Raw genomic sequence first — 26,196 nt, forward strand, 5'->3', positions numbered from 1 at the left:
AAACTATCTGAACATGCAGGAATGGACTTAGGAAAGCTAAAGCCCACATGGTGAGGGACGTGTCTGGCAACAAGAAAGGTTTCTTCAGTTATATCAGCAGCAAAATGAAGACAAGGAAAAATGTGGGCCCATTACTGAAAGAGATGGGAAATCTGGTGACAAAGGACATGGAAAAGGCTAAGGTACTCAAATGCCTTCTTCACCTCAGGCTTTACTGGTAAGATTTGTCATCAGCAGCTCCTGGCCAGTGGGACAGTCTGGAACAAGGAAGCTTTCTCCTCAGTAGAGAATGTTTGGGTTAGGGAACATTTAAAGAAAATTGGTGTATACAAGTCAGTAGGACCTGATGAGATGCATCCATGAGTGCTGAGGGAACTGGCTGATGTGTAAGGCCACTCTCAATAATCTTTCAAAGGACATGGTGAGGAATAACCTCAGGCACCAGCACACTCTGGGTTGGCTGGAAAGCAGCTTTGCGGAAAAGCACCTGGGATGCTGATGGACAACAAGTTGAACATGAGCCAGCAATGCACCCTTGTGGCAGATAAAGCCAACAGGTTCTTGGGCTGCATTAGGATGTGTGTTGCCAGCAGACTGAGGGACGTGATCCTTCCCCTCTGCTCAGAGAAGAATTTTCAATTGGAATTGGTCTTATACTCTGGAGGCTGTGTAACTGATTAAGATGTAAAATCCATCCAACTTCAAGGCCTTCCCTCAGGGGAAAAAAAAAAAAAAAAAAGACTTTGAAAAGGCTTTGAAAAGGATCTTGGAGAAAAGATGATTTCAGGTAGGTACGATGGATAAAATTACAAATGTAAGGAGGATTTGAACAAGGCACAGTCATGAGGTTTAAACAAAGGAAAGATGTTTTTCATGCAGGGCACAAATTATGAAACTCATTGTTACAAGATGTTGTGGAAACAAAAATAATAAATGGGTTCAAAATAGCATTAGATGAGTTCATAGGAGATAAGTCCACCTGGGCTATCAGACAAAGACATCTGAATGTAGTCATTAACTTCATACATACCTTGTATTGCTGAGAGCTATCCTGCTTTTGGCAAAATATGGTGATGCCTGTGCTTTCTTCTTCAGTAGCTGACTGTTGTCCCCTTTGACTAGTAAGTGCCAAGAAGAGATCATAGCGGCTGTGCATTTGTTACGTTGTGGTGGCTGCTGCTTGCAGCACCTGGTCTGGCCAGTGCCTCCTGCTGCACTGGTGGTTTCTCAGTGAGGTTGTTCCTGTAATCATCAGATTCGTGTTTGAAAGCTGACAGGCTTTTAAAGCGCTGATGGTTCTCGCTGCACGTCCTGGCAGCGTATGATTAATGGGACAAACATGTTCCTGTGGTGTTTCTCAGCTTGCAGGCAAGTATTTTAATTTCTCTATATTATTCCTTTGATGAATGTTATGAGAATCTGTACTTACTGAAGGGGAAGGGTAATCTGCTCCTTGCGAGTTGCAGTTTTAACCATTTAGGAACCAAGAATAAAGAAATTCACCCTATCTTCTCCCATTTCCTTTCTAAAGGTTACTCTTCTGCCCTCCACAGTGTTCTTATTCTCTATCATCAGGTAGTCAGCCTTGCAGTTTCCCCTTCCTACCTTCTGAGTTGCAGCTCGAGGAAAAGAACATCAAGCCCTTGACCTCTGCTTGAAGTGTTCCTGAAAAGTTGGCAAATTTACTGAAATGTTTTATCCATTTTATGAATTGGAGCTAAATGCCATCCCCTCCCCAAGCACAGACAGTCAAGTTCAGCTGCGGCTAGAGCTTGGACCATGATCTTATGCTTGAGTGGTAAAGGTAAAACTTATGCTTTATATTAACTGAGAATTTTAGTTGGATAGTGGAAGATAAAGGTAAATGTGTGGGAATTAACTAATAGATTTCATCACTGATTGAGTTGTAGGAAGCAACAAAGTGACTCCATATACGATTTAGCTGGTAGTGAGTCTTACAGTTGCAGGTTACAGGCTGACAGAGGTACTTATAGTGAAGTCTGATTTGAATAACCATGCCCGTGTAGCCTGGTTAGGTGATCAGTGTTGATCCTGTCATTTTCTCAGCGTCCTATTGTATTTAGGATATCAGTTTCTCAGGCTTGGGGTACGGAAAGGCCTGAGGACATAAGTGTGCTCAGTGTGCTGAATGGATTAGAGAGGCTGGTGTTCTAAATTTCAGTGGTGAGCCGAGATCACCAGGCCTGCCAGGTTCCAAGATGGTCAAAAGTCTGGGTGGCTCGTTTCGTTCTGTACCAGAGGCGAGGATCAGTGGCAGGTTGCAGGCTCGGGGATCCTTGCATTTAGACCCACAGCAGGAGTTTTAGTCCTTCTCTAGCAATGAGACTCTGGTGGCAGTAATTATACTATACCATAAATATTTTGGACTTACTGACACTCGTAATTTTTGTAAAACTTTTCCGTGCAGTGGGGAAATCACTACGCAGCACACGTGGAAGAGAAGTTCTGCCAGTCAGATGCTTCCTACAGACAGTTTCCTTCAGGTCTGGGGAAGCTATCTGTTACACGTAGGCAGGCATGTGCAAGAGTCAGTGAGCAAAAAGCTCTGTAAAAGATGTTCTTATGTTGTGGGGAGAAAGAAGTTTTCCAGGGCACGTTTGCCCAGATCACTGCTTGCTAAAAGGCATTTTTTCTAGCTCTTGATGTTTTGTTCTCTAAATCCTTCTTGCCTTTGTTTAGAGAGAAATAGACCAATAAACACAAGGGTTTGGCTCTGGATTCAGAATGCTGTGGTTAAGTGATGTTTAGGTCTGTTTATCATCTTTTCTCTGTGAGCAAACAGTTATAATCTCAGTTTAGAGCATAAATCGGGCAGAGTCCACTGCAGGGTAATTTACAGCGCTGCACAGTTGGTTCCTTTCCTGACATTTTAGAGGGATGGGAGAACACCGTGCACAGGTTAGATTGAATCTATTGTGAGACAGGGATGAACGTTGCTGTTCAGTAACTTTTCAACCCAGGATGAACTGCTTTATCAGTCAGTGAGCAGAGGCCTGTTTATTTTCAAAAGATTTAATTTTACCAGTAAATGTTGAGACCCCCGCCCAGAGCAGGGGAGAGAAGGGATGTGAAGGAGTCATTTTATTCACAGGAAGATCTGTCCAAAGTGTTTGGAGAGGGAAAAACTGGAAGGGAAATTTTCTGTACAAGGGGCATCCTTACTGCTGGAGGCTTTCCTGCTGGCTTGAGCCCTGTGACTGATCACCTGTAGCTGTTTCACTGCCAGCTTTCAACAGGTACAGGGAGGTGCTCACGTGCCAGTGTTTGCCTGGGCGAGGGAACAAGTCTGCGTAAGGCTCAACTTGCCTGAAAATCGAGGAACTTCAGCTCTGATTCAAACTTCACTACTTGGTCCTTTCTGTTCAAATGGGCAAACCAATTTCCTAGATCTGAGCTCCCTAAGGTCCGCTTGAGTGTATGTGTATATTAGCTAATACTACATGTAAGCCAATGTTTAAAAATACCCACAGCCTATGGGCACTTGCTAGAGCTGTGCAAGCCAGCAAGGTTGTTCACAACCAGAGAAGGGGGAAGAAATATTTTCTGAGTTCATGCACGCTCGCCATTCCCATCTGTTGCAACCAGATTCAGGACTGAATTTGACCTGAGTTAGATGCCAAGCCTGAGATACGCTTGGATTTCAGAGGTTGTCTGAGCTGTAGTGAACTTCCCAGCCAGTCTCCAGGCTTGTAGTGACATGCAGAGGCAGGATACTTGCTCTCTGATCCCGTACCTGCAGCAGAATGACTGTGGCAGTGCTGGCTCGTGAGAGCACTGCTAGCACTTTCTCCACACAATGACACCAGAGAAGAAAGTGTCTGCAGCTCCCAAGCAGGAAGTTCGTGTGACATTTACTTGCTAAACAGTCTTACAAACCCAAATTCTTCTTTCGGAAAGTAAGAGCAGGCCAGCAGTAACCTTCCCTACAGTTAAACAGCCTCATACAAAGGGGGAAAGAGGGAGTTCAGTCTCCGTAACCCCTTTTCTCCTCGGCACATGTGTATGCGGAGATCTCCGGGTGGCAATTGTGATGGCAGTTTAGCTGTTTATATGCAGTGTGGCCATTTATCTGGATTTTATTGCTGTGATTGCAATCTCATATTTCTGCAGCCTGCAGCCCCTGCAATCCAGTGATTATGTGAGAATCTTGGATTTCATTTTTAGGAAATGTAACAGAGTAAGCAGGATCCAAGTCGACTAGAAATTCAAAACACTGAAGATAAATTATATATATGTTTATATGTATCTATTTATATGTAGAGAGAGAGAGAGTGATTTTTATTCCAGTCTCATCATATTCTGTAGTCTAAGTAGGGCTTTGTAAGGGATTGAGAATTGTTTGATATCAGGAGGTAAATTGGTAACGGTGATGTGTAGCTATATTGTGCCATGTTACATTCTTCTCACAGGACACCTATAGCTGCAGAGTGACCATCTGCAGGGAACCATACCGAAGCAGCTGCCCTTTCCTGCTTTGGTTGTGATGCTCACATGAGCAAGCATGTGTTCCTTCGGCCTTTTTCTCTTACCAAGGCTTTTTCTTTGGAGAAGAGTTTACATCATCTTCATCATCTCTCATACAACTCAGGGTTCTTATATGCCATGCTGATGTCTGATCATGCTTTGAGTCATGCTGTGCCCTTGGCTGCAGAGAAGCTGTGAATTTCACAGGTTAATTACACTTCAAGTACAACAGTATCCATGTTATACAAGCTGACTTTCCATTTCATTGGATGCCCTCTTTGTTCTCGTGTTTTGAGAGATGGAAGACAGAAATGGAGAAGTGAATGGAAGAATAAAAGTCTGCGTTTGCTATCTCCTGGGCTCCAATCCCAAACTTTGAGTCCCAGGCTCCATAATGTTATTAGCAGACGTGACACGTTTTGAGGCATCATTCCAGGGAATAGTGCCAAAAATCCTGACGGTGTCTCAGCCATTCAGCAGGGGATTGGTCCTGCTCACTGGTTAGCAGTGCAGGCAGGCTCTTCCTAACCCGCAGCCTGCTGTGCTCACCACAGGGGAAGAGAGGACAATAAAAGTGTGAAGAATACCCAGGATCTTTTTTACTTTTTATTTAAGGATCTCCATTGCTTACCAAATGTCTTTAGTGGGTCATAGGTATTGTCTAGTGTTTTGTCTGGGCTTCTGGTGTCAAGTTGTGAAATACCTTGTTAGTCAGGTTATACCCTGAATACCTAAGAAATACCATGCTACCTTGCTATTCAAGATCTGAGGCTTTTGATCCTGGTACTGCCTTTACCTGAAGTGAGAGTCATTTTTTTTTCAGGAGCTTTTGATCAAAACAGAGGATGTAGAGACAGAGCTTGATATCAAGTTTCCCAAGCTGGAAGACGACACTGTCTCAGTGACTGGAATCTCAGAGCTTGACCACTGGGTCAGTATCCCCTTTGTGGTGTGTTTAAGCTCAGTCACAGTGTAGTTAAGCAAGTGGTAAGCCAGTAAATTCAGATGAGCGTAGTCTACAGTGGCCACAGATGTGATATTTTAATAGTAGAAGTGAATGAGCAGCCGCAAAGAGCAATGCATGTGTGTGTATACACTTACTTTCTGCAGAGGGAGGTGCAGCTAGCCAAACTCCATAAAATTCCCGAGAAGGTAGGTGCAAAGGTTCTGGGCGGTGACTGCTGCGTGCCTGTAGTCACGGGAATGCATTTTGTAAATGGGATAGAGGGCTGACCTCAGCGTAACTGCATGGATCACAGCGTGATAGGCGTTTTTCTGAACTGCAGGCCACTTAACCTCAGAGCAGGACCTGAGGGGGTGAACGTTTTCCCACAGGTAAGTCCTGGGGGTGGCTCACATGCAAAGAGCTTTAAGTTCCTTCCCCTACTAGTCACTCAGCTGAGCTGCTTGTCATCAGGCAACTTCTCTGTGAAGGGCTAATGCAGAGGCTGTAAGCACAAAAAAGCTGCACTAGGTCAAAGATTGTAGCTCGTCCTAAGCTGTGTAAAACTTCACAGCATGTCCCAGAGCTGGGAGATATCCTGAGAGTGTGCTGAGGCTGAGGGGGGGCTGTTCCCCTCCAACACAAGGCTGCTTCTGGTGCTTTGCAAGCAGCTCAAAGGCCAGACCAGGGCACTGGGTTGCCTGCAGCACAGCTAACGCTGCCTGTGTCAGGAAGGGATCCAGAGAGTGGCATGCAGACAGCAACTGTTGCTCAGCTTTTCCAGCTATCTAGAATAGATCTGACAAGCAATTAGAGCATGAATATATTACAGAGCCGATGGGGGATGCCTTTGTTAAAACTTGTGACCCATACTTAGGTGCTGTTTATATTGGCGGCAGCTTCGAGGGTGGGCAAGACCCTACCTGCCTGTCTTTCTCCTCTCTCCTTCCCCTTGCGGAGGGAGCCGGGGAGCTCTGCATCTCATTGGATATTTCAAATGCTTTCTGCACAAGTCATAATTAATGCCGAGTTGTGGAGCTAAGACCAGATGTGCTGCTGAGATTATCTCCCAGGGCAGATCGGCTGCTCTCCGCTCTGTAGCGCTGGGTGAATGGAAAGTTGCCAGTGCTGGGACTCAGAATGTGTCTGATGCCTGAAGTCAGGACTTTCTTTCTCTGCCGCTCCTGCTGTCTGACACTGCCTGGTTTCTGCTTGAAGCTCAGCGCCTGTCATGTAGCAGAGTGCTGCACAAGAACGAGAGGTATGAGATGATTTTCCAGAGTTTAGATTTGTTATGGTTTTCTTTTCCTAGAAGAAAAGTAGATATTTGAGCTTAGCCTGAGACAGAGGCTACACATCTAAATAAAGCAGCCGTCTTTATAAAGGGGAAGGAGTGGGAAGGACCCAGCCTATGGCCAAAAATACTACTGAATGCCAAGTTAGCATTGAAGATGTTTCAGGGGAAGTGTGTTTGTGCTTGTTTTTACACAGAATATTTAAATGAATATATAGGTGGATAAGAGCAGTCATGCCCCAGTATATGGAGGCTGATCTTTGTGGGGAATGGGGTTAGAAGACACCGGGTTCTGCCACAGACTCATTTGTGTGACCTTGGGTGAGTTAGTTAATCAGATTTGTGTTGATTCCTGATTATCTGTCGCTTCCCTTTCTTTTCCCCATTTCTGCGTGCTTTGTCTGGCTGGGCTGTTCAGTTGTCAGGGACTGCATTTGGGGGCTTCCACAGCTCCTAACCTGGACCTCGGTTCTCTGGTGCTGCCGCAGTCATTCACGGGGTGTGCTTGGGTGGGCCAGGGAAGGGCAAGGGAGAGCTGCAGGTTTGTGTGTGCTCGGTGCTGTGAAAGCGTATGCGTTTCTGAATGTCTGCCCATGATTTTTTTCTCAGTGCTTTCATGTGTGAGAGGGACAGATAAATGGGAGCCTAAGCATGAATGTGGGAAGGTAAAAGCAGACTCTTACCTGTGCAGGTGAGCACGTACACAACCTTTGCATCCATAAACTGCCTGTCTGTGAGGCACCACATGCATGCGCGGGTGTATATACTGTTGTACAGCAGCATCCAGGTGTGTGCTGATTATCTTCCTGCACATCTTTTAACGTGTGTACTAACCTGTACGTACAGCTGATGTAGGTGTGTCTGGACTTTTCCCTCTTTAAGCACGTATGGTGTCCTCAGTCCTCTCTGCAAAGAAAATCTACTCAAGTGCTGACTTTATTATCTCTGCCTTTAGTTTATTTTGGTTGAAATCAGAGCTCTGATGAGGAAAAATGAAGCTGGGAGCATATATTTTCCTGCCCACAGCATGTCCAGACAGCATAGTTGAATGTATAGGCTTTGTATGCCTGGAGCTGGTGGGTGAGCTATTCAGGCCAGGACAGAAAGCCTGTCTGTGTCTTAGTACATCATTCCTGGCTCGCTTTTTCCACAAAGAGCCACCTAAATCTTTAAAGAACAGAGACAGCTTGTTGGAGTAGAGGAAAGAAATCCTGGAGCTCTGCTAGCCAATTTTTTTAGTATCTCTTGAATCTTTCTGAGATTCAGGATGTGGTCCCAGGCTCACTGTTTTTTTTTTTTTTTTTTTTTTCCCTGCTCTCAAACCAAACAAAAGGGCCTAGCTGTAGATAAGGGTACAACAAGGAAAGTTAACCCTTGGGTTGCTAGGAGCTTTTGGCTTTATTTCCAGCCTACCCCTGTCTGGGCATGTGACCGGATGGCACTGACTCCCCTTCTTCTGAATGAAGAGAAGGACTTTAATGTCTTCCAGCAGAATCATCAAATGGAGTGAAACGCTGCCAAGTTCAGCCTGAGCTAGAGGCCCGGTGATTGAAACCAGGCCTGTGCCTTGAGGAGCCAGCAGATGAGGCTGTGTGCGACTGGCTCCGCGTTAGCTTTTCCTTGTGAAGCGGGGCAGTCCCTGTCCAGACCAGTAATGCCATCTTGTCTGGTGGTTTCAGGGACATTTAACCTCCTCAGTTTTACAAACCCTTCTGAAACATAGCTGAAATGAGATGAGCTTTGTAGAGCTAGCAGGACACCGCCTCCTCAGTCAGCCATGTTTTGCCATGAGAGACTGAAGTAGGTGAATCTGTGTGTCTCCTGCCTGCATGGCTGGGAGAGCCCTAATGGTAATTTTCCTGAAGGACACTTTGTCAAGCCCTGCAGCAGATGCCTGGAAGAAAGATTTCTGCAAGTCCGGGACTGTCAGCGGCTCCAACGTGCCTTTGATAGTCCCTTTCCAGCCTTACTCCAAAGATAGCTCTTAGCTTGCTCCTTCTCTGAACCCTAACCCTAACACCCATTTGCTCTTCTAAGCCAAGACAAAGCTATGCAGACACTGCATGGTTTTTGCAAGAGCAGCTCTCCCAGCAAACTTGCTTGCTGTTGGCTGCCCCTTTCCAGCCGCACTCTAACTGCAGCTCTGTGCTTTCTCTCTCTAAAACCCAATCCTAATACTCCTTCTGCCAAGAGATGTGGCCTGGGAGCAATCTTTCTTCTGCACAGTGGCTGGGGGTCCTTGTCTATGGCTTAGCAAAAATATTAAGGTTAGGACAGGGAAAAAAGGAGAAACATGTATCTGCAGTGTGACACGAGCTGCAAAGGGAAAGTTGGAGTTACCAACAGACTTGGCCTGGGAGAAATACTTTGTCTGGGTAACGCCTGGGGACCTTTTCTAGTGCTTCTCTGGAAAATTATGGTTCGGGGTTAAGGGAAAGAGAAAACATATATCTGCAATTGAAGTTGGGCTGGAATGGGGCTGCCAAACTAAGGTGGGAGGCAGCCAAGAGAGCTGGGCTGGGAGAAGTCTTTTATCCTGGCAGTGGCTTAAGGGTCTTTTCTTCACCTCAGCAAAAACTGACCTAACTGTGAGGGCTTGTTGCCGGCCCTGGGCCAGTCAAGGCTAGGGAAAAGCAAACAAAGCTTCACACTGTAAGTGGAGATGATGCGTGCAGTTGTTCTGGGTCTGAGTTTACGTATGTGTGTATCTGACACTGCCTCTGTCTGTGCTCTGGGTCCACCTAGAACACCAGAATGTGGGCTTCTGCAAAAACATGAGTTCTGCTCTATACCTGGGAGAGTGCAGGGCATTCGCCTCTTTCCCTGTCTTTCTCTAGGTGGACTCTTTGGGTGTCAGGGCTGACGTTCTACAAGGAGGAGAGATTTGAGAAAACAAGGCTGCTGTCCTCTAATTGCCCTGCATCTTCATAGCCTGACTTCCCCAAGCCTATATGTTTTCCATCTTGGAGAGCAAATACCTTTTATTATTTTGAGGCAATAGATGGGCTTGGTGGGAGGAAGCCTGGTTCAGAGATTGATAATAGGATATGTGCTTCTTTTTTTTTTTTTTTTTTTTTTTTTTTTTTGTCTCTGAGGTGCATAGGTTGGGGGCTCATCCAAGCTTGCTGTAACTAAAGCTGCAGGACCTTGGTTGCATTGGGCTGTGGCCCAGGATCAAAAATTCAGTTCTGAGGAAGGCGGAGAAATGGTCACCAACAAAATATCATGAAGGAGGTTAGACAGGACACATGGTCCTGCCCAGTTTTTCATAGCTGAGGGGCCTGCAAAGTACCTGGCAACTCCTGTTGCCTGGCTTGCTACTGTGTGTGCAGTGATGCGCAGTGCTGAGAGCTGCTGGTGGGTCCCCCCATGGGCAGCCTCTGCAGAGAGGCCAGGATGAACAGGCCGTGGAGATTTTGCTTTCTCAGCCATGATCTGGATTCAGATGTCTCACCAAACCACACCTGCATTCTGTATTCAGTCCAACCCTGCTGAATCCTCAGTGAAACGAATCTTGCACTGACATCAGTTTCATCTCCTGGAATGAAACATGCAAGAAGGATCTCAAAGCCCAATTTCCTTTCCCTGCCAGTTTATTATATATCAGAAGTCAGAGAAACCTTTCTTACACTCCAGCCTACACAACTGCATTACAGTATCAGAGCTGGAGGGCTATGAAGAGTCTTAAAGGAAATTCCCTCCTTCTCCTGGCAGGAGAGCATGCCCTGAAGCATAGGAGTGACTTATCTTTATTATTGTAAACACAGGTTTTCTTTCAAAGTAAAGGTTTTACTAGTTCTAGTTTCTAATCTGTTCATGAGTTTCACTGAGATGGGTATCCCTGAAATTATACTCTGGGACAAGGAATTTCTTCCTGGTTTTGCACAGATTGCATTGTAATCACATCAAGTAACCCCTGCTGCCATGACAGAGCAGAGCAAAACTGCTTGGTATGTGGTGCTCAGCACTGTCCAAGGGATTCCAGGGCACTTACAGAGGCTGGGCAGTCGTGAAAGAAACAGTCTCCCTCATTAATAGCTCACGAAGAGCTTCAGCTAACACCTGAATGTCTGTCTTGCTCTCTGTTGGCAGGGATCTTTGGACAGCGATTAGAGGACACCGTACAGTACGAGAGGAAGTATGGCCAGCGCTTGGCCCCCCTGCTGGTGGAACAGTGTGTGGATTTTATTCGGGAGCGAGGTCTTACAGAGGAGGGGCTCTTCCGGATGCCTGGCCAAGCCAACCTTGTCAAAGATCTGCAGGATTCTTTTGACTGTGGAGAGAAGCCCCTCTTTGACAGGTGAGTTTATATCAGCAAATTCAGGCTGGTTTACCTGTGGCATGTAGTTTGGCAGGAATAGCCTGACAATGGCTGCCCTAGGAACATGTTATTTCCATGCCTTCATTCTCTTCATTCAGAGTGCTGCTGAGGCTTTCTCCAGCATGGTGTTGTGTGTTGAGGCCTTCGTTCAGTTCGGTGCTTGAGCAGGGGGATAAATTGGGCCCATTGGTCAAGATGGGGCTACTCCAATGTTTCAAGCACATACTGAATAAGCACATACTGAAATGCATTGCTGGATTTGGGTGTAGCGTAGTCAGCAGCTGTGGGGATCCCACCAAAAAAAAAAAAAAAAAAGGACAGTGGTGAACCAGGTGCCTTACTGCTTTCAGATGTTGTATTCTCTCTTGCCCCACACTGGATCTGTCCAGGGGTGCCATCTCAACTGTTCCCGTTCTTTTGTCACTAGGTTTCAGAACTGTCACCAGCATTTTACACATCTTCCCTTGTTGTTTTGTGTGTTGGTCATATAGAGTTGGTCAGCAAGTCATAGCAAAGTATTTTCTGACACCAGAAGAATTCTTGACCATAATGAATTTTTTTGGTCAAGAATTTCAGCAACTGAGATGGAACATTTCAAAACTGAATATAACTTAGGGACATCTGTGTTCTGTTTTGAATTTTCAATAAAACTTGAGCCAAATGTTTCTGAAATAAAAATGGCAATTTCGCATTTTTCTTCCCCTTGTAAATACATTGGTGCAATCACTCCTTGTGTGGTACAGAGAAATGCTAGCTGCCTTTTGGTCCTACTGGCCATGCCTGTGTCAGGGAGTGGTGAGAGCCAGCTGCTCTGCAAGGGACGGTGAGCAGGGAGCCAAGTGCAGTGACAAGGCTGGCAGAAGCAATGGCTTTGGCACCCAGAGCCCAGTCCCACCGTACGTGAGCCAGGTGAGCAAGACAGACCCAGTGACAGTAACCCAGCTCAGGAACACTGGCAATCAGCAGGCAAGTCCGTACTGACAAGGCAGGTCCAAGGTCAGGCTGGGAAATCTGTCCTTGAGTCAGTGTGCACATCTAGATCAACAGGGTCTGTGGCCAGGCACAGCCATGGCTGTGAGGCAGCGGGAGCTGTAGCTCAGACGCAGGATAAACAGTAGAGGTTCAGCTTAATCTTGGCTCCCGTGGGAAGCGTCAGCTCTGTCTGAGGTCAGCAAGGAATGGGGGCAGCTCTCAGCTGCACTATCTCTGCCTTGGCCCTGAGCCCAGGTAGTCAAATCATCAGGAGGGTGGATGCTCTCAGTGCATTGCAGCCAAATCCTGTCCATCCTCTGTAACTAACATTTCCTTCCCTCTCTTACATCCTCATGCCACCCAGCATGGTAGTCAGAATTGTGCTGACCTGAACAGTCCTTTGAGAAATGGACTCAACCCTGACAGAGACCTTGAACTCCAGGGGTATTTGGATCCAAGGCCACTGCACAGATCTGGCCCAATCTCTATTACAGGTCCAGGAGTGGGATCAGATCTGGGATCTTTACTTGGAGACCAGGATTAATTTCTTGCTGAAACTCTCTAGGATGGATTTCCCAGGTGACAGTGGCAGCCTCTAGTATATTGCCAGCATATTAATGATCCAGGGGATCGCTTTCCCCCTGGACCTGCAGTCAATCTCGATGTTGCCCATACTGTCCCTACCTACTGCTGCAGGAAGAATTAGCACTCTCTCACATGGGCAGCACTGTTTGCTCTCATCCTGGGAAGAATATCCTTTGAGTTTATTGTGAACATTCTTCTAATTCTTCCCTTTCCTCAGCTTCCCAGGCCACCCATCCTCCTTTCTTTGATTCTTAACCACAGTTAATATTTGCTCCCTAAATGGAAGCGTCAAATATTTAGAGATATTTTCCTGAAAATATAGTTTGAAGTTGCCAGATTGTCTCACTTCATCTTCTCTTAAACAGAATCTTTGATTTTTAACTAAATATCTGGATGTTCTGGTTCAGAATTAGAATTGTCTTAATTCATGTGGAAGTGAACAGAGTTGTTTTGGAACACATTCTGGAACAGGAGCATCTACAGATGGAATCAATTAGAACAGCAGTTTCGCTTTCATGTCTTACCTTAGTCTAATCCATGTTAACATCATTGTCAAGAAGGTAAGCTGAGCCTCTCCCCAGGATTTTTAAAGCAGAAAGAACCTTGGGCATTGAACTGGTAAAACAGATCAGTGATAGATTTTGCCTTTAATGGGGGCAGTGAAGTTCTCCATGAAGGGATGCCTGCCTTTTGGATAGTTGATCTGACATCCGATAACTCAAGGTTCAGCACTGAATTAGAGCAGGCGTGGTGGCACCCGAGCAGTGTGACAGTCGAGGGTCCCCCCACTCGCTGCCTTTTTGCTCTAATTTCCTCTTGAAGCCACTGTGACCGCTGCAACTTGCAGGTCCAGCTCTCTGGTTTTGATATCAATACTCACAGACAGGGACAAGGGAGAGCCAGTTCCTGGCCAAGTGAAATGCTTCTCCTAACAACCATAATTTTCTCTGTGTAACTGAAGTTGTCCTTGTACGGCCTAGAGCAAGTAGGCAGCAGCAGCAATTTTCTGCAAGTATGAAATCTATATTGTTGTATCTGAATCAGGGGCAGTGAAGGAATATCCTTTTTTTTTTTTTCTCCTAGTTGCAGGCGGTGCTTTTAGATGTCTTTTGCATCTGCAATGAGCTCAGCATTGCTTCATCTTTCCAATGCTAGAGCCCGCCTGCCCCACGGTGGCTGTCTGTGATGACTGACAGTTAAAATAACTAATTTTTAAAGGCTTGGGTTTCCAGTTTTAAATGCAGATACAGGTTTTTATGAAAGGTCAAGATGCCATTTTGGAAGCACCTACAGCAGTCTGCTCCTATTGCACGTCCATGTCACTGACATTTTGGTTGGATTTCACATGGCCTTGGTGGTAGGTAAAACAACAAAGTCCAGCCAGTGGATCCGAGGCTGTAGTCTGGGCTCTGCTGCTGATATACACCATCCATGCCTGAAAATCCATGCTAAAAGAATAAGGGTACTGACCTCATTTGTAAAGCATTTGTAATCAACCGACAAAAAGCCACTATGTAAAATTCTGGTATTCTCAAAGATGACAGAGTTGTTGAATAGGAATGCCATCAAAATTAGTAGCAAGTGGTCAAATATGTGTACATATTAAACTACTGGCAGCTCCCTCTGGTAATTTTTCCTGTTTTATTTTATCTGTGTTTCTAATACCAGTATGCTTGCCTGTCTTTCTCTCTACCTTCCTAACAGCTTGAAAATTACTGGCAAGCTTCAGTAAAATAACAAGGATGGAGTCCCTCAAGAAAATTAAATCCAGAGTTCTGATAAGAATAAAGTAGAAGTGTGACTCTCTGTGTACTTTGTCTGTGGAGGGGCTGTTCTGAGAGATAAGTTCTTAGACTTAGGAATCCATGTGTGAAAAACTTCCTTACAACTGGCATGACCACAAAATCAACTTCAGTTGGAGGTTGAGATAATTTAGAAACTGAAGTGAGACAGCAATAAGATGAAAATTCATATAAAATAGGTCTGTGATATTTCTGGCGGGCTACGAACTGAAGATCAGATATGGGATAGGACCTTGTAGATGAGGTATGTTAAACTTACATGGCTGTGAATGCATTGTATCATACGGGATGGATAGTCTTTTCCAAATACATGCTGAGAAACTGCTAGTTGTTTATCACAACATCTAGGTGGTCCTAATGATGTATTATGACTTCCTGTCATTCTTGGGTAGCAGCGATGTTTAGGCTTCCATGCTCACAAGGCAAAAGAAACTTAATCTTATTTTTTGGGCTTGATCCAGGAAGGTTTGAGAGTCAGTACATAGGGATGTAAAATGAGACTCCTCAATTTACTTTTCCACACCGTGAATGCAGATAACGTCACTACCGCCCTGCTTGCTGGGCAGAGCTGAGTAGTCTCATGTGGTTTGTATCTTGTAAGGAGCCCAGAGCCTTGCTGAGCCCCTGGTACCTGTCTTTTGCACTAGCAAAAGGCAAAGTATTTGGCAGAGCTGATTATATTTCAGAAACCTGTTTATAAACACACTGAGCTTTTAGATAGAGGTAAGGATTTGAGGCTCTGTTGTCTACTGATGTGTTTTTTTTACCAGATTCCTTTAAAGAATGTCAGGGCAGTGGCGGGTTGTGGGGAGCCTGTGGCATGGTCTGTTTAGATTTCCAGTGGCCAAAACCTTTGAAGAGGTCATTTACAAAGATTAACAAAGCTGTACAGATGGGTGAGGTATTGTCATAAACTGAAAGATGGATAGGAAATGGAAAGGGAAAACAGGTGCATCTTCACTATGGGATCTAATACCTCAACTCCAACTTAAAGCAAATGATGGAGTAGAGGAAAAAGAAGCTCCTGGAGTGGGAGGGAAAAGAAAAGCTGATATCCCAACATAACAGATGGGCTAGGTAGTACCAGGTAGCCCAGCCTGGGGGAGATGTGACCCAGAAGCTGTGCAGCCACGCCAAATGGCAGTAGAGGGCCTGGGGAAATACAGCATCCTACGTTTTTTTCTGAAGGCTTGGACAGTCACTGGGGAGCCTGGCCCATCGCACGGGTGGGTGCCAGCTGGGGAGAGTATCAGGCAGGAGGGATCAGTGAGAGGATCAGAGGTGATGTTTGATTGCACGAGGATGCAGAGCTCTGTTGTCAGTGCTACGTGATTGCTGTGTGCTTGCCTGGACTGTATTGCTTACCTTCCTGATCCACGTGGACTGAGGAACCATAGCACCACCCTACCCTAAGTAATTCTGCAGGAGTATCCCTTGTATTGCCTGAGATGCATTCTTATCTTGACAGAGCAGGGCTTTTTCCCAGTTTCCAGGTAGAGCCTCCTGCCTCATACAGATGTGTGGCAGAACGACTCCCCTTCATGTGCCTACTTTGTCCCTGTCCCTAAGAAGGACCTTGATCCATCCCCCTAGAAGGTGTCAGGCTTTGGGGTAGCATGGATTTCTAAATTTCCTTCCTTCTTCTCTATTGCAGCAACACGGATGTTCACACTGTGGCGTCCCTCCTGAAGCTTTACCTCCGAGAGCTGCCAGAGCCTGTCATCCCCTTTGCCAAATATGAAGACTTTCTTTCTTGTGGACAGCTACTCTCAAAAGACGAGGGAGAGGTCAGTGGTCCTTCTAATCTGCCTCCTACCTTGAAGGTCATTCCCAAGACTCAGTGTAGTACAGCTTACTTCTCATCGCTCTTCAGTCCTAATTTAAAGTTAATGAAGTTCTGGGAAACTTGAATTTTCCTGAAGCTGTGAACTGGGCATTAATATCACAGGGTCCTGCTTGAAGTGGGAGTTGTTTTGAAGTCAGTCTTGTAGCCTGGTGCTTCTTTCTTCTGAACAATGCTGTTCTGTACCATAATTAGTAAGAGATGTAAGGTAGGAAATCTGGGTTCCTTTCCCAGCCTTGCTGTTGACTCATGAGCAAGTTTTATGAAGTCACTCCCTTTTTCTGGGTTTTCAGTGCCATATATTGGAACAGCATGTTCTGCATCCCAAAGTTGTTGGTGGATGAGATGTTGATCAGTGTGACAGTCTTTGAATTTCTTAAAGGACGGACGCTATAAAAGGGCAGAATGTGATACTACTCCACAATGGCAGAAATCATGCTGTGTGAATACTTTGCCAGAATTTTCCCGTGATGTTCCTCTGTTTAGTTTCCAGGCAAAGGAAGGGGGCTGACAAAAACCTCCAGGTCTGTGGCAATCATGGAAATTTTGATTCACTGCTTGGGAGGAGCAGGATAATTTACAATATGACTGATTGATCTGTTCCGTCCATATTGCTCCCTGTGTGGTGATGCCTGAGCTCTTTGCTGACTGCAAAGGCACGTTGGATCTGGTCTAATGTGGGTGGAACCATGCCACCTTCTAAACAGGGGTTTAAAGTTGTAAGCCTTATTACTTATGTCAGCTAAAGAAGCAAAGGCCTGAGGGCTTGTAAGTCACAGCCCACAGTTCTGTCCCTTTTCTGTGTGTGGCCTCAAGGGCGTGCTCACATCTCTGTCTGGTGGGGACTGTAAAAACTGGGGTTTACCTTTAGTTGAAGTGGTGGATGGCTCTGGGGTGATCTAGTCCTTGATGATGCCCATAAGATTGTTTGCATGCATCAAATGCACCATATCTGATAGTGTCAGCTTTGTATGGGCAAAAGGCAAGTTTGCTACTATCTGCACTCACACAATCTGTTCGCTAGTCAACTCCTAGAAAGCAAGTAACTGTGTGTGACACAGCGCAGTGCCACACATGGGCATGTGTTTGTGTCCTGGACACATGCACATCAGTGTCGGTGCACTAGGGGTGTTTCTTAATAGATTCACGTATGTGTCTGCTAGCTCCAAAACTTGCTCATGTTCTGCCTTGTTAACAGGCACCTCAGTCATCTCTGCAGGGCGCTATGCTCCAGACAGCTGAATGGCTGATCTCACCAGAAACAGCAGCATTTCTAAGGCAGTGGAGCTGGTTTCATTTTGGTCACAGAGTGTGCAGGCTGGGAAGTTTTGGATCCATTAAGCACTATTGCACAAGAGTAGAGACAGTGCCAAGTTGGGCAAACATAATTGTATATCACTGCTCAGCTTATTAGCTGTGTAGTTTGTCTGATTCTGCCTGCACAGGCTGCAGCAGTTTGGGAAGCAGCATCTGTGTTGGTTTTGTGGGAGCACGGCCAGACTGAAACAACTTGTAGTGCATTATTCTCTTTGGATTAGAAAGGAGATGAGGAGCACTAGAGAGCTGAAGTGAAAGCTTGCAAAATACAGTAACTGCTGATAGCACAAGTTGCCTTGTTAAACTGCTGTTGTAAACAACCATTGGTTTGGTCAGGAAAATCTGGAACCTCAACAAGGGCTGTTTACTTTTTTTGGAAAGGAAGGTGGAGTGCACACACCAAGGGTGGAGAGGCTGTACGTGCGCCGGAGCACGTGGAGCAGTCATCCCCAGCCTGTAGGGCTTGAATTGCCTCCCACCTGGAAAGTCCCCCTGCTGAAAAATGTGGTTTCATTGAAATTCAGAGAATTTCAGAGTCAAATATTTGATTTGGGGGAAAACAACACCAACGACAACAACAAAAACAAAATGCAAACTATTGTTTGAATTTGAAGTAATATTTTGTTTTCATTTTCCATACGGAAGTTTTGAACGAGACATTTAGACTCAAATATTTTCTATAGTTGTAGCCCCTCCACCCCCAAAATAAAAATGGAATTACTTAGGGCAAAATAGCAATTCAGATAAAACAGTTGGTACTTCATGCTGCTGTGCTGCTACATTTTGAACATAGATAGGAATTATTATGATCTTTGATTGGCCTAATTTCCATCTGCATCAAAAAATACTCAAGCATTGTCCCAAGCTTCCATTTTTCATTGACTGCTGTTCGTCTTCATTCTGCACCGAACCGATCTCTGGTGCTAGAACGCAAACAGAAACTTAAGTTCTGGAGTTGTACTGAGGCCTCCAGGTATCTCAGGAGGGCTGCAGCATTAAAAAAGATTTGATTCAGATCCCAGGTGGTTTTGAGGAAGGACTTAAGAATGAATGAAGGATCTTCAAATCTTTAAAAACTCAAATTTGAGTCAGACTGACTTGACATGGCAGTATTTTAGCCTTCACTGCGGCCTATGCTCCAGAGATGCACACAGCACAGCAGTACAGTGGGCTGAGCACACAGCTTTGAGATTTTAAAGAGGGAATTGAATCTGGGGGAATATCAGAAGCGTTGTTAGTTTTCAGCCCAATTAGAAACTCCCTTTTAGTTTGCAATGTTACACGCATTGCAAAATCCTTGGGTTTGGGACCACTCCTTGGAAAGCATGCATGTGTGGTAAATTAGACAGAGGGGAGCATTTTCAAGGAGGTAAGAGCTGTTACTGCAGAGTGCCGTAATGATGAGTGTCATAGTAGTGCCTCTGTTGCCTGTTCAACTGCAGCCAAAGCATGACCCGTGCTGTGCTGGTTGTTAGCAATGCAGCAGTTTTAGCTTGCATTTTTCTTTACACTCATGCAGTGGTGTTTCTGTGCTCAGCCTTCGGCATCTATTGGTCAGGGGGGCTGGTGGGTACAGGCCTGGGGCAGTGCTGCTAAGTTCCTGAGGTGCCTACAGCGGGAGAGGGAGCTTTTCTATTTTTTTGGAACCTGGCAAATGCTCGTGCCTTGATGAATCTAATGATCCACTCTGTGTAATCCCATTGTTGTGATGTCTTGTGACAGAGCATGGGTGATACATTTTTAGAACCATTTTTTCTTTCAGATATGGCCCTGTACCATTAGATCATGTTTCCAGCTATTCAAAACTGCCTACATTTCTGTTCCAAAGTCCTCTCTTGCATCCAGAGAAGCTGCGATATTTTAATTCAGAGCACTTGAAATACTGTGCCAAATGTCATTCTGATTTCTGTATTTGAAATAAACTGGGTTACAGAGCAAAAGTCGAGAGAGGGGTTTGTTAGATCAACTGTATCTAGTTCAAACTCCTCACTTGAAAGCTGGATGATCTGAAAAACTGACCTTAACCTTCACATCAATAGCAGCTTCCCTTGATTCAAACGTTTTCAGAAGTTCAAGAAAGAGGATTGAGATTTTCAAAAGTGACCGGTCTTTTATTAGTATTTCCATTGTTGTCGCTGTTAAACTGGCATGATTTTTAACCCGACGATTATTTTTTTTATAGTTTCAGGTTTTTATTAGTTGGAGGATTTTTTTTTTTTGTGCTGTGAAATTCAGAAAAAAAAAAATGCCTACCTTCAGGACATTAAGGATGGAGGCAGGAATACGGACTGCTCTCTGGGTCTTTTTGACTTATCTGGAGCAGATAAGTCATGAAGGTCTTGGAAGAGGCAGGCCAACAGAATCCTTTCCCTGACATTCCCTGAAAAATAGAGGAAGGTTTGAAATGAAAGTCCAAACACACTTCTCAGGCTTTGAACCAACTGCTTCTGAAATTTCTCCATCATTAGTTAGCAGTCTTCTCTCATTAGTTAACAGCTATCAGTCTTCACAAATGTGTTTGGATATCTATCTTCACAATGAAAGTTTAGTTGTCTCAAAAAGTAAGCAAGCCTCCAGGGTAACTGCATTGAAAGGAAGCAGTAAATGATGGTGGGACTGCAGCAGGACAATAGCCTTCTGAGTCAGAGATTTTCATTATATGCTTTAAGTAGCTTCAGGGTTCTAAGTCATTCCTCAAGCAGATCTCTCATCTTACATTTTAATGGAAAGACAGAAAGTTTATGAGGAAGTGTGTCACAGCTCAGAATGGCTCCAAATAGAAGTAAGTAATTAAAAAGGAGGTAGTGGAATTGGAATGTTGTTTGCTTTTTAAAGAAAATTTCTCTTCTGCTCAGTTCAGCATTACTGCAATGTGTTTGTAGCACATTCAGTGCCTCAAAGTTTCAGGTAGGCTGGGTGCAGAAAAGGCATGTTTGCTGGTACCTTTATACCAGTACCTATCAGCAGACTTCGAAGACTCGCAGGCTTCCCTAGCTGAAGGTTTTTACATTAACCATTGAAGCTGACAAGAGGATTTGTACTGATTTGGAGAACTGAGTCAAGTCCTGGCTGTTGGGGTTTCAGTATTCCAGTATGTGATTTAACTTCAAGAATTCTGCAGCCCTTTTCTTTTGGACAAAAGGTTTTTTTGGTGTTTGGGGAATAAGCATGCTGACTTAGTGGTTTGCAGAGTGGGTGGTTTTCCTTTTGTTCTAGACAGCCCAGCTGCTTTTTTTTTTTTCTTTCCTGTCTTCTGGAATTTTAAAGAAAAAAATCCAGCTAACATTCAGCCTGAGGAAAGATCCTGGCAATGATGTACCTCTGGGATAATTTCTGCTGCTTTTTGTGCCAACGGCACTCCTATATAGAGCTGTCTCCTATATAGAGCTGTCTTGGCACTCTAGTGTTTGGATACTTTATGTAGTGGATCTCTCTTGCTGGGACCGCTGGTTCTAATCCCATCAAAGTAATGCATCATTCTCCTCACACCTCAGCCTCTGCTTACAGGAAGGCAATAAATCTTCACAATGCTATTTGTGTCTTGTTCAAGAGCACCTGTGCATGCTAGGACAGAGAAATTGGTCTGGATGACTCCTGGTTCTCTTCCAGGTAGATCTGTCATTTGCAAGGATTCCTTATGTCTCCCTTGCCTTAGTTTTCCATCTCTGAACCAAGGGACACACTGGTACGTCTCTCAGGCTGGGGGAGGTTGTGCAGCCATACAGTACATAGGGTGGGTGGGGGAGCTTGGTCAAACGACCTTTGTAATGGCATCAAATAATTCTGTGGCATATTTGGTATTTGCAAGCTTGAGAAGTGCACGTAACAGGGTTTTGATGCTGTCAGAGAGTTTCTGCATGTCTTCTGCACCAGACCTGGGACAACTTTCTGAAGCAAGGTCAGGTACTGCCCCTGCATCAAGGGAAGCAAGAGCTCGGCGGGAAGCAGAACTGAGCCAGGTCCCTTGCGCTCACAGCCATTCTGTGTCTGGGGTTGTTAAACTCGGGAGTGGGACTCGTGCTCCCACCTGAGAGGTAAGGAACAACAGAGTGGATGATACCTTCTTCAAAAAACAAAAACAAAAGCCTCATTGTTCTATCATGTGTTGCTCATGGTTTTGGCTCTGGAAAGAGGACTTTGTAGCACTGAAAGAGTCACATCTACTTTGCATTATTCATATCAATAGTTCTCCTTTCTTGTTTTTCCTGTCCCTCAGGGTACCCAGGAACTGGTTAAACAGGTGAAGAATTTGCCCCAAGCCAACTACAACCTCCTGAAATACATATGCAAGTAAGTGAAATGAATTAACACTTGGAAAAGTCACTAAGTTTTGTGAGGCTCAATCACAGATACAAATAATTTACTGTGAAAGTTCGAATATTCAAACACCACTTACACATAACTTACTGCTCCTATAAAACATGTGGAGGTGGATGTGCAGCCTGCCTGAAGGAAGCTCTTGGTTTAACCAAGAGCATCAGCCAAGCAAATTGCTGTCACCCACAGCCCTGGCAGCAGGCATCAATGATGCAAATACATTGTATTGTCTGTTTCAGAAGCACTTAAAGACCAATAAAGAAAGGCAGTAGTTCCAGGCACTGCACGTTTGGAGTACTTGTAACGCAAGCTGAGGAGCAGATAGTCAGAATTGCCAGTCTGACCTCAGCTCTGATTTGGAAGTGGGGATGGGAGTGGCTTGGAGTACAGGGACTCCACAGCCTTGTCTCCCCTTGTCTCTCCGCTAACTCTGCCAGTTCCAAGTGGGATGGAATGGTTGGGGAGCTGGAATGGACTGTTACCCCAAATACAACGTAACAGACTTCACGTTGTATTATGATCTCCATGGTAGACTAAAAGTCTTTTTATCATCAGTGGGATTTGCACATCTGCAGCAGGGAGTAGACACAAACACTGACATGAAGCCCGTGCTTTATTCAGGAGATACCAAGCCTTTCCTAAGGGTACGGATGGATAGCATTTCTGAAATGTGTTTTCGAATGCTTTGAAAAATTTATTGTGCCTTGCTACGTGCTTCTATAGTCATTTGTATTAGTATCTGAGCACCGCAGAGCAAATGTCTGAGGCAAGGGAATATAATCATATGTGTTTCTAAGTGAAGAACTGAGGAAAGGAAAGGCAAGCAGATTTTGCTTCTGACTTACAGAACAGAAGTGAGAGCTCTTGGGCCTCAGCACAGTGAAAGCCACATAAGAAATGGGAGTTCCTACAAAAGTCAGACTGCAAGCAGAAGCATTCAAAAATTTGCCAACTGAGCAGTACAGAATAGTGAGGAAACGTTTTGACTGCCAAAACCCCTCTAATCACCCCCAAATGAGCAATAGTTCAGGAAATAGAGTATAGGTCAAGCAAGACTGTTCACCTCTGAGGCCACGGAGACCTGTTTCCAGCTCTTGTGCGGTTCCATGTCCTATAGTCCTTTTCATAACTAGGCTAATTGCAGGCTATTTCGGTGTTTGTTACAGCCTGCTATAGTTCCTATTGGGAGGCTGTTCCAAATTACAAAATTAACTGTTAGAAACATTCTGCTGATTTCCAGCTTATGCATATGGATAGCCAGTCTGTCTGCATTTCTTCATGTGCTATCTTTGGCTTGCATAGAGTCTTTTTAATGTGTTGATGTTTGCCCAGCTGATGCAGTCACAGGAAGCTCTTTATCTGTATTTTGTCAGATTCAGGAAATAAAGCTCTTCCCACAGGCTGCTTAGTTCTAGGATGAGGAGAGAAGTGAAATGCCTTTGTACTTCTATTACATCTGTAGGTAAAAGCTGACAGAAACCACTCTGTACAACTGGAAAATTCCCATAAAAATATGAAAACCTGTATTTTCATACCCAGAAGTGCCTTTGGCGGAAGCCATCCTGTCCTGCCTCAAACAAGGAACCTGGGGATTGTTATTGAGTATCTGAGCTGCGGTTAGTCCATAGGAGCGTTTTAGATACTTGAGTTGTGTAAGCATGGGACAAAACTGTTCCTGCCCCAGAATGTCTACAAGTATGAGAAGTGACTTACTTTATATTCCTCTCCTCCTATGATTTTTCTGGGGGGGCTTTTCAAGGTTCCTTGATGAAGTTCAGGCTCACTCCAGCATTAACAAGATGAGTGTCCAGAACCTGGCTACAGTATTTGGACCAAATATATTACGACCCAAAATGGAAGATCCCGTGACCATGATGGAAGGTAGGTACTCCTGTTGTTGAGGTAACACAGCATCTGTGTTTTGGGGCTGCAGGAATATGCTGAAAGTCATACAGCCATTGGAAGTTGTGTCACTTGTTGACTGTTGCACAGTCAGCAACAAGTCAAGCAATCCCTTTTATCGGTGTCCGTGAGTGGATGTACCAGTGTGGCCACTGCTATCCCACTTGCCACTGCTGCGGGAGCAACTCTCTTCTCCACTATGTGGAGATGCCTCTGCCCTGTTGCAAGTTGTTGTGTGAAACCTACTGCTCTCTGAACCTACTGCTAAAATGAAAGGTCAAATGTTCTTCAGATGGACCATGTTAAGTACCAGACTACTGTTGTTTAGCGTTGGTGCATTTTGGTGCATTTAGCTCCCTGCAAGGGACACCCAGTGCACAATGAAGAAGGTACTGCAGTTCTTACTGTGCTACAGGGGCTACGGGTAGGTGTCTTAGAAGTGTCGTCTTCCAAGCAGATTGTGTATGGGTCAGATCTTCACAGAACCCAAGGAATAAGTGAAAAATCACTGGTAAATTCAGATGTTTTTACAATATGTTAGAAAATATAAAATATTCCAATCATATTTCAGATGTTTGCATGTATATTGATTTCCTGAGTTTAAAAGGAAAAAATGAAAACCAAGCCTGGAAGAGAAGTGTGTTCCTAGGCCCTGACTAATTACGGAGTTGCTCTGGGTGTATTTGCTGTAAAGTGTGTTCTTTTGAGACAGCTTTTATCTGTTTAGGGTTCAGATAAGGTAGAAAACCAGACTGTTGTCATCAGGTTTTGCTGCAATTGCTCGGTCATTGCATCTTTCTTGTGCTAGACTGCAGGAATAGTTGGACTCCAGAGTAAGAGGAAGCCAAACGATGGGATGAGATATGCGGTGAGGGGTCACCCAATACTGTTTCCTTAAAATTAAAAAAAAATATTTATTATTCAGGTATGAATGCTCCTTTCTTCTAAAGTGTATGTAAAAATCTGGAGCTTGAAAATTATCTACCTCCATAGGGGTCAGCAAATGCCCAGGGCAGGATGTCTGGCTGGCTGACACCAGGGCTGGGGCACAGCCTCTCCCACGTGCAATGGAGCACAGCTTGAGCTTTGGTAGGGCCTCTGCAGCAAGTTCTGTGGGATCCTTGCAAGCCTGTAGAAAGAGCTAATGGATTCATCTGGCATTAGGCACAGATGGGGGATGCTGTGCCCACATGCCTGAAATCAGCCCTGGCACTGCCTGCAAGCTGTAGGGGACAGCTCCCGTCGTGTTCAGTGTGGTGGAAATCCTTCACAGTGCCAGTATGACCGTGCCTGTGCAGCAGCAGTGCCTTAGCAAAATGTGAGGGGGACAAAAAGGGAGTGCAGGAGCAGATGCTGGGTTATTCGGGGGTATAAAGGTGGGGACAGCTGGGCCCACCCTCCACTGCGTGATGCAGTGACTGCCTCTTGTGGCCGGTTGGCCAGTGGTGGGCAAGACTCTTAGAGCCTTGGCCAGCGATGTTCCTTTTGTTCCGCTGGTACAGATGGAGGGCTTGGCAGATCACCCAAGGCATTTCATTATACGGTTCAGCTGATGGCAAAGGTGCTTGTTCTGTCTGTAGGTGCACATATGTCACAGGTGCTGTGGCCCCATGGCCTCTCCTGGTCCTCATAAAGACAGTAGGGGTGGCCTGACCTAGAATTAATCCTGTATTAACAGAGACCTGGACTGTAGACAAACTGGGATCCAATGGCTGGATTTTTAGACTTAATCAGTAAAACCAAATGTAACAGCACTGGGAATGTTTTGCTTTAATGTGAGTGGAGGGTAGAAGATTGGTTAAATAGAAATAATGGAGGAATGGAAAGACTCTAATAAAATTTCTTTAGCTTCACAGTAATAGGGATAATAAATACAAAGAAAGACTGCTGCCGGTTCTTAACAAAAAGCGCTTTAATTGCATCTCTCCAAACTTAAACCATGAATTTAAAATAGAAATATCTGAAGTTTGACAGCTACATTGTTAGGCATGACCTTATCTCCAGAGAGGTGTATTCTCCTGCGCATCCACAGACATTAAATGCAAGCAGTAGGTGAGCTTAATGCCTCTTGCTGCCAGGCTGAGACTTCATTATTATGTTCAGGTCCTTATTGTAGGCCCCTGAATGTTAGTCTTATTCTTTAGTTCAGATGATAAGTAAACATAGAATAATGATATATTTGCTCTCTTTAAGGTTTTTCTCTTTTGTAGAAAATACTTTGTATTAGGTTTGGTAAGAGATATTCTCTGTTAGTCTGTAATGGCCTACAGTACTGAAAAGCAGTGATAACTCATTTCTGTGGATTTATATAGTTGCAAGTACTCTTTCTGCATTTGCTGTACACTTTCTACTTTTTTATGTTTGAATACCATGAGAAACTCCTCTTTTAATCAAGTCAGTCACCTTAGGAATCTG

General features: G+C 44.8%; 1 protein-coding gene across 12 annotated transcripts in view; it reads left to right on the forward strand.

Annotated features, from left to right (window-relative positions):
* The window catches only part of ARHGAP22 (Rho GTPase activating protein 22), a 151,310-nt gene that overhangs the window by 111,867 nt on the left and 13,247 nt on the right, over nucleotides 1-26,196 (forward strand). For 10 of the 12 annotated variants that reach the window (XR_010832988.1, XR_010832989.1, XR_010832990.1 and 7 more), the window contains 4 exons: nucleotides 10,815-11,022; nucleotides 16,057-16,189; nucleotides 21,779-21,852; nucleotides 23,639-23,760. Coding sequence is in view for 9 of the 12 variants with exons in the window: in XM_067000974.1 (XP_066857075.1) it covers nucleotides 10,815-11,022; nucleotides 16,057-16,189; nucleotides 21,779-21,852; nucleotides 23,639-23,760 (537 nt within the window). In the remaining 3 variants the exon portion in view is untranslated. Of the gene's footprint in view, nucleotides 1-6,251; nucleotides 6,690-6,883; nucleotides 7,044-10,814; nucleotides 11,023-16,056; nucleotides 16,190-21,778; nucleotides 21,853-23,638; nucleotides 23,761-26,196 lie in introns of those variants that run through there. The other 2 variants (XM_067000976.1, XM_067000977.1) reach the window with 2 other exon arrangements.

Source organism: Anser cygnoides, chromosome 7 (assembly GCF_040182565.1).
Source record: "Anser cygnoides isolate HZ-2024a breed goose chromosome 7, Taihu_goose_T2T_genome, whole genome shotgun sequence".
NCBI lineage: Eukaryota > Metazoa > Chordata > Aves > Anseriformes > Anatidae > Anser > Anser cygnoides.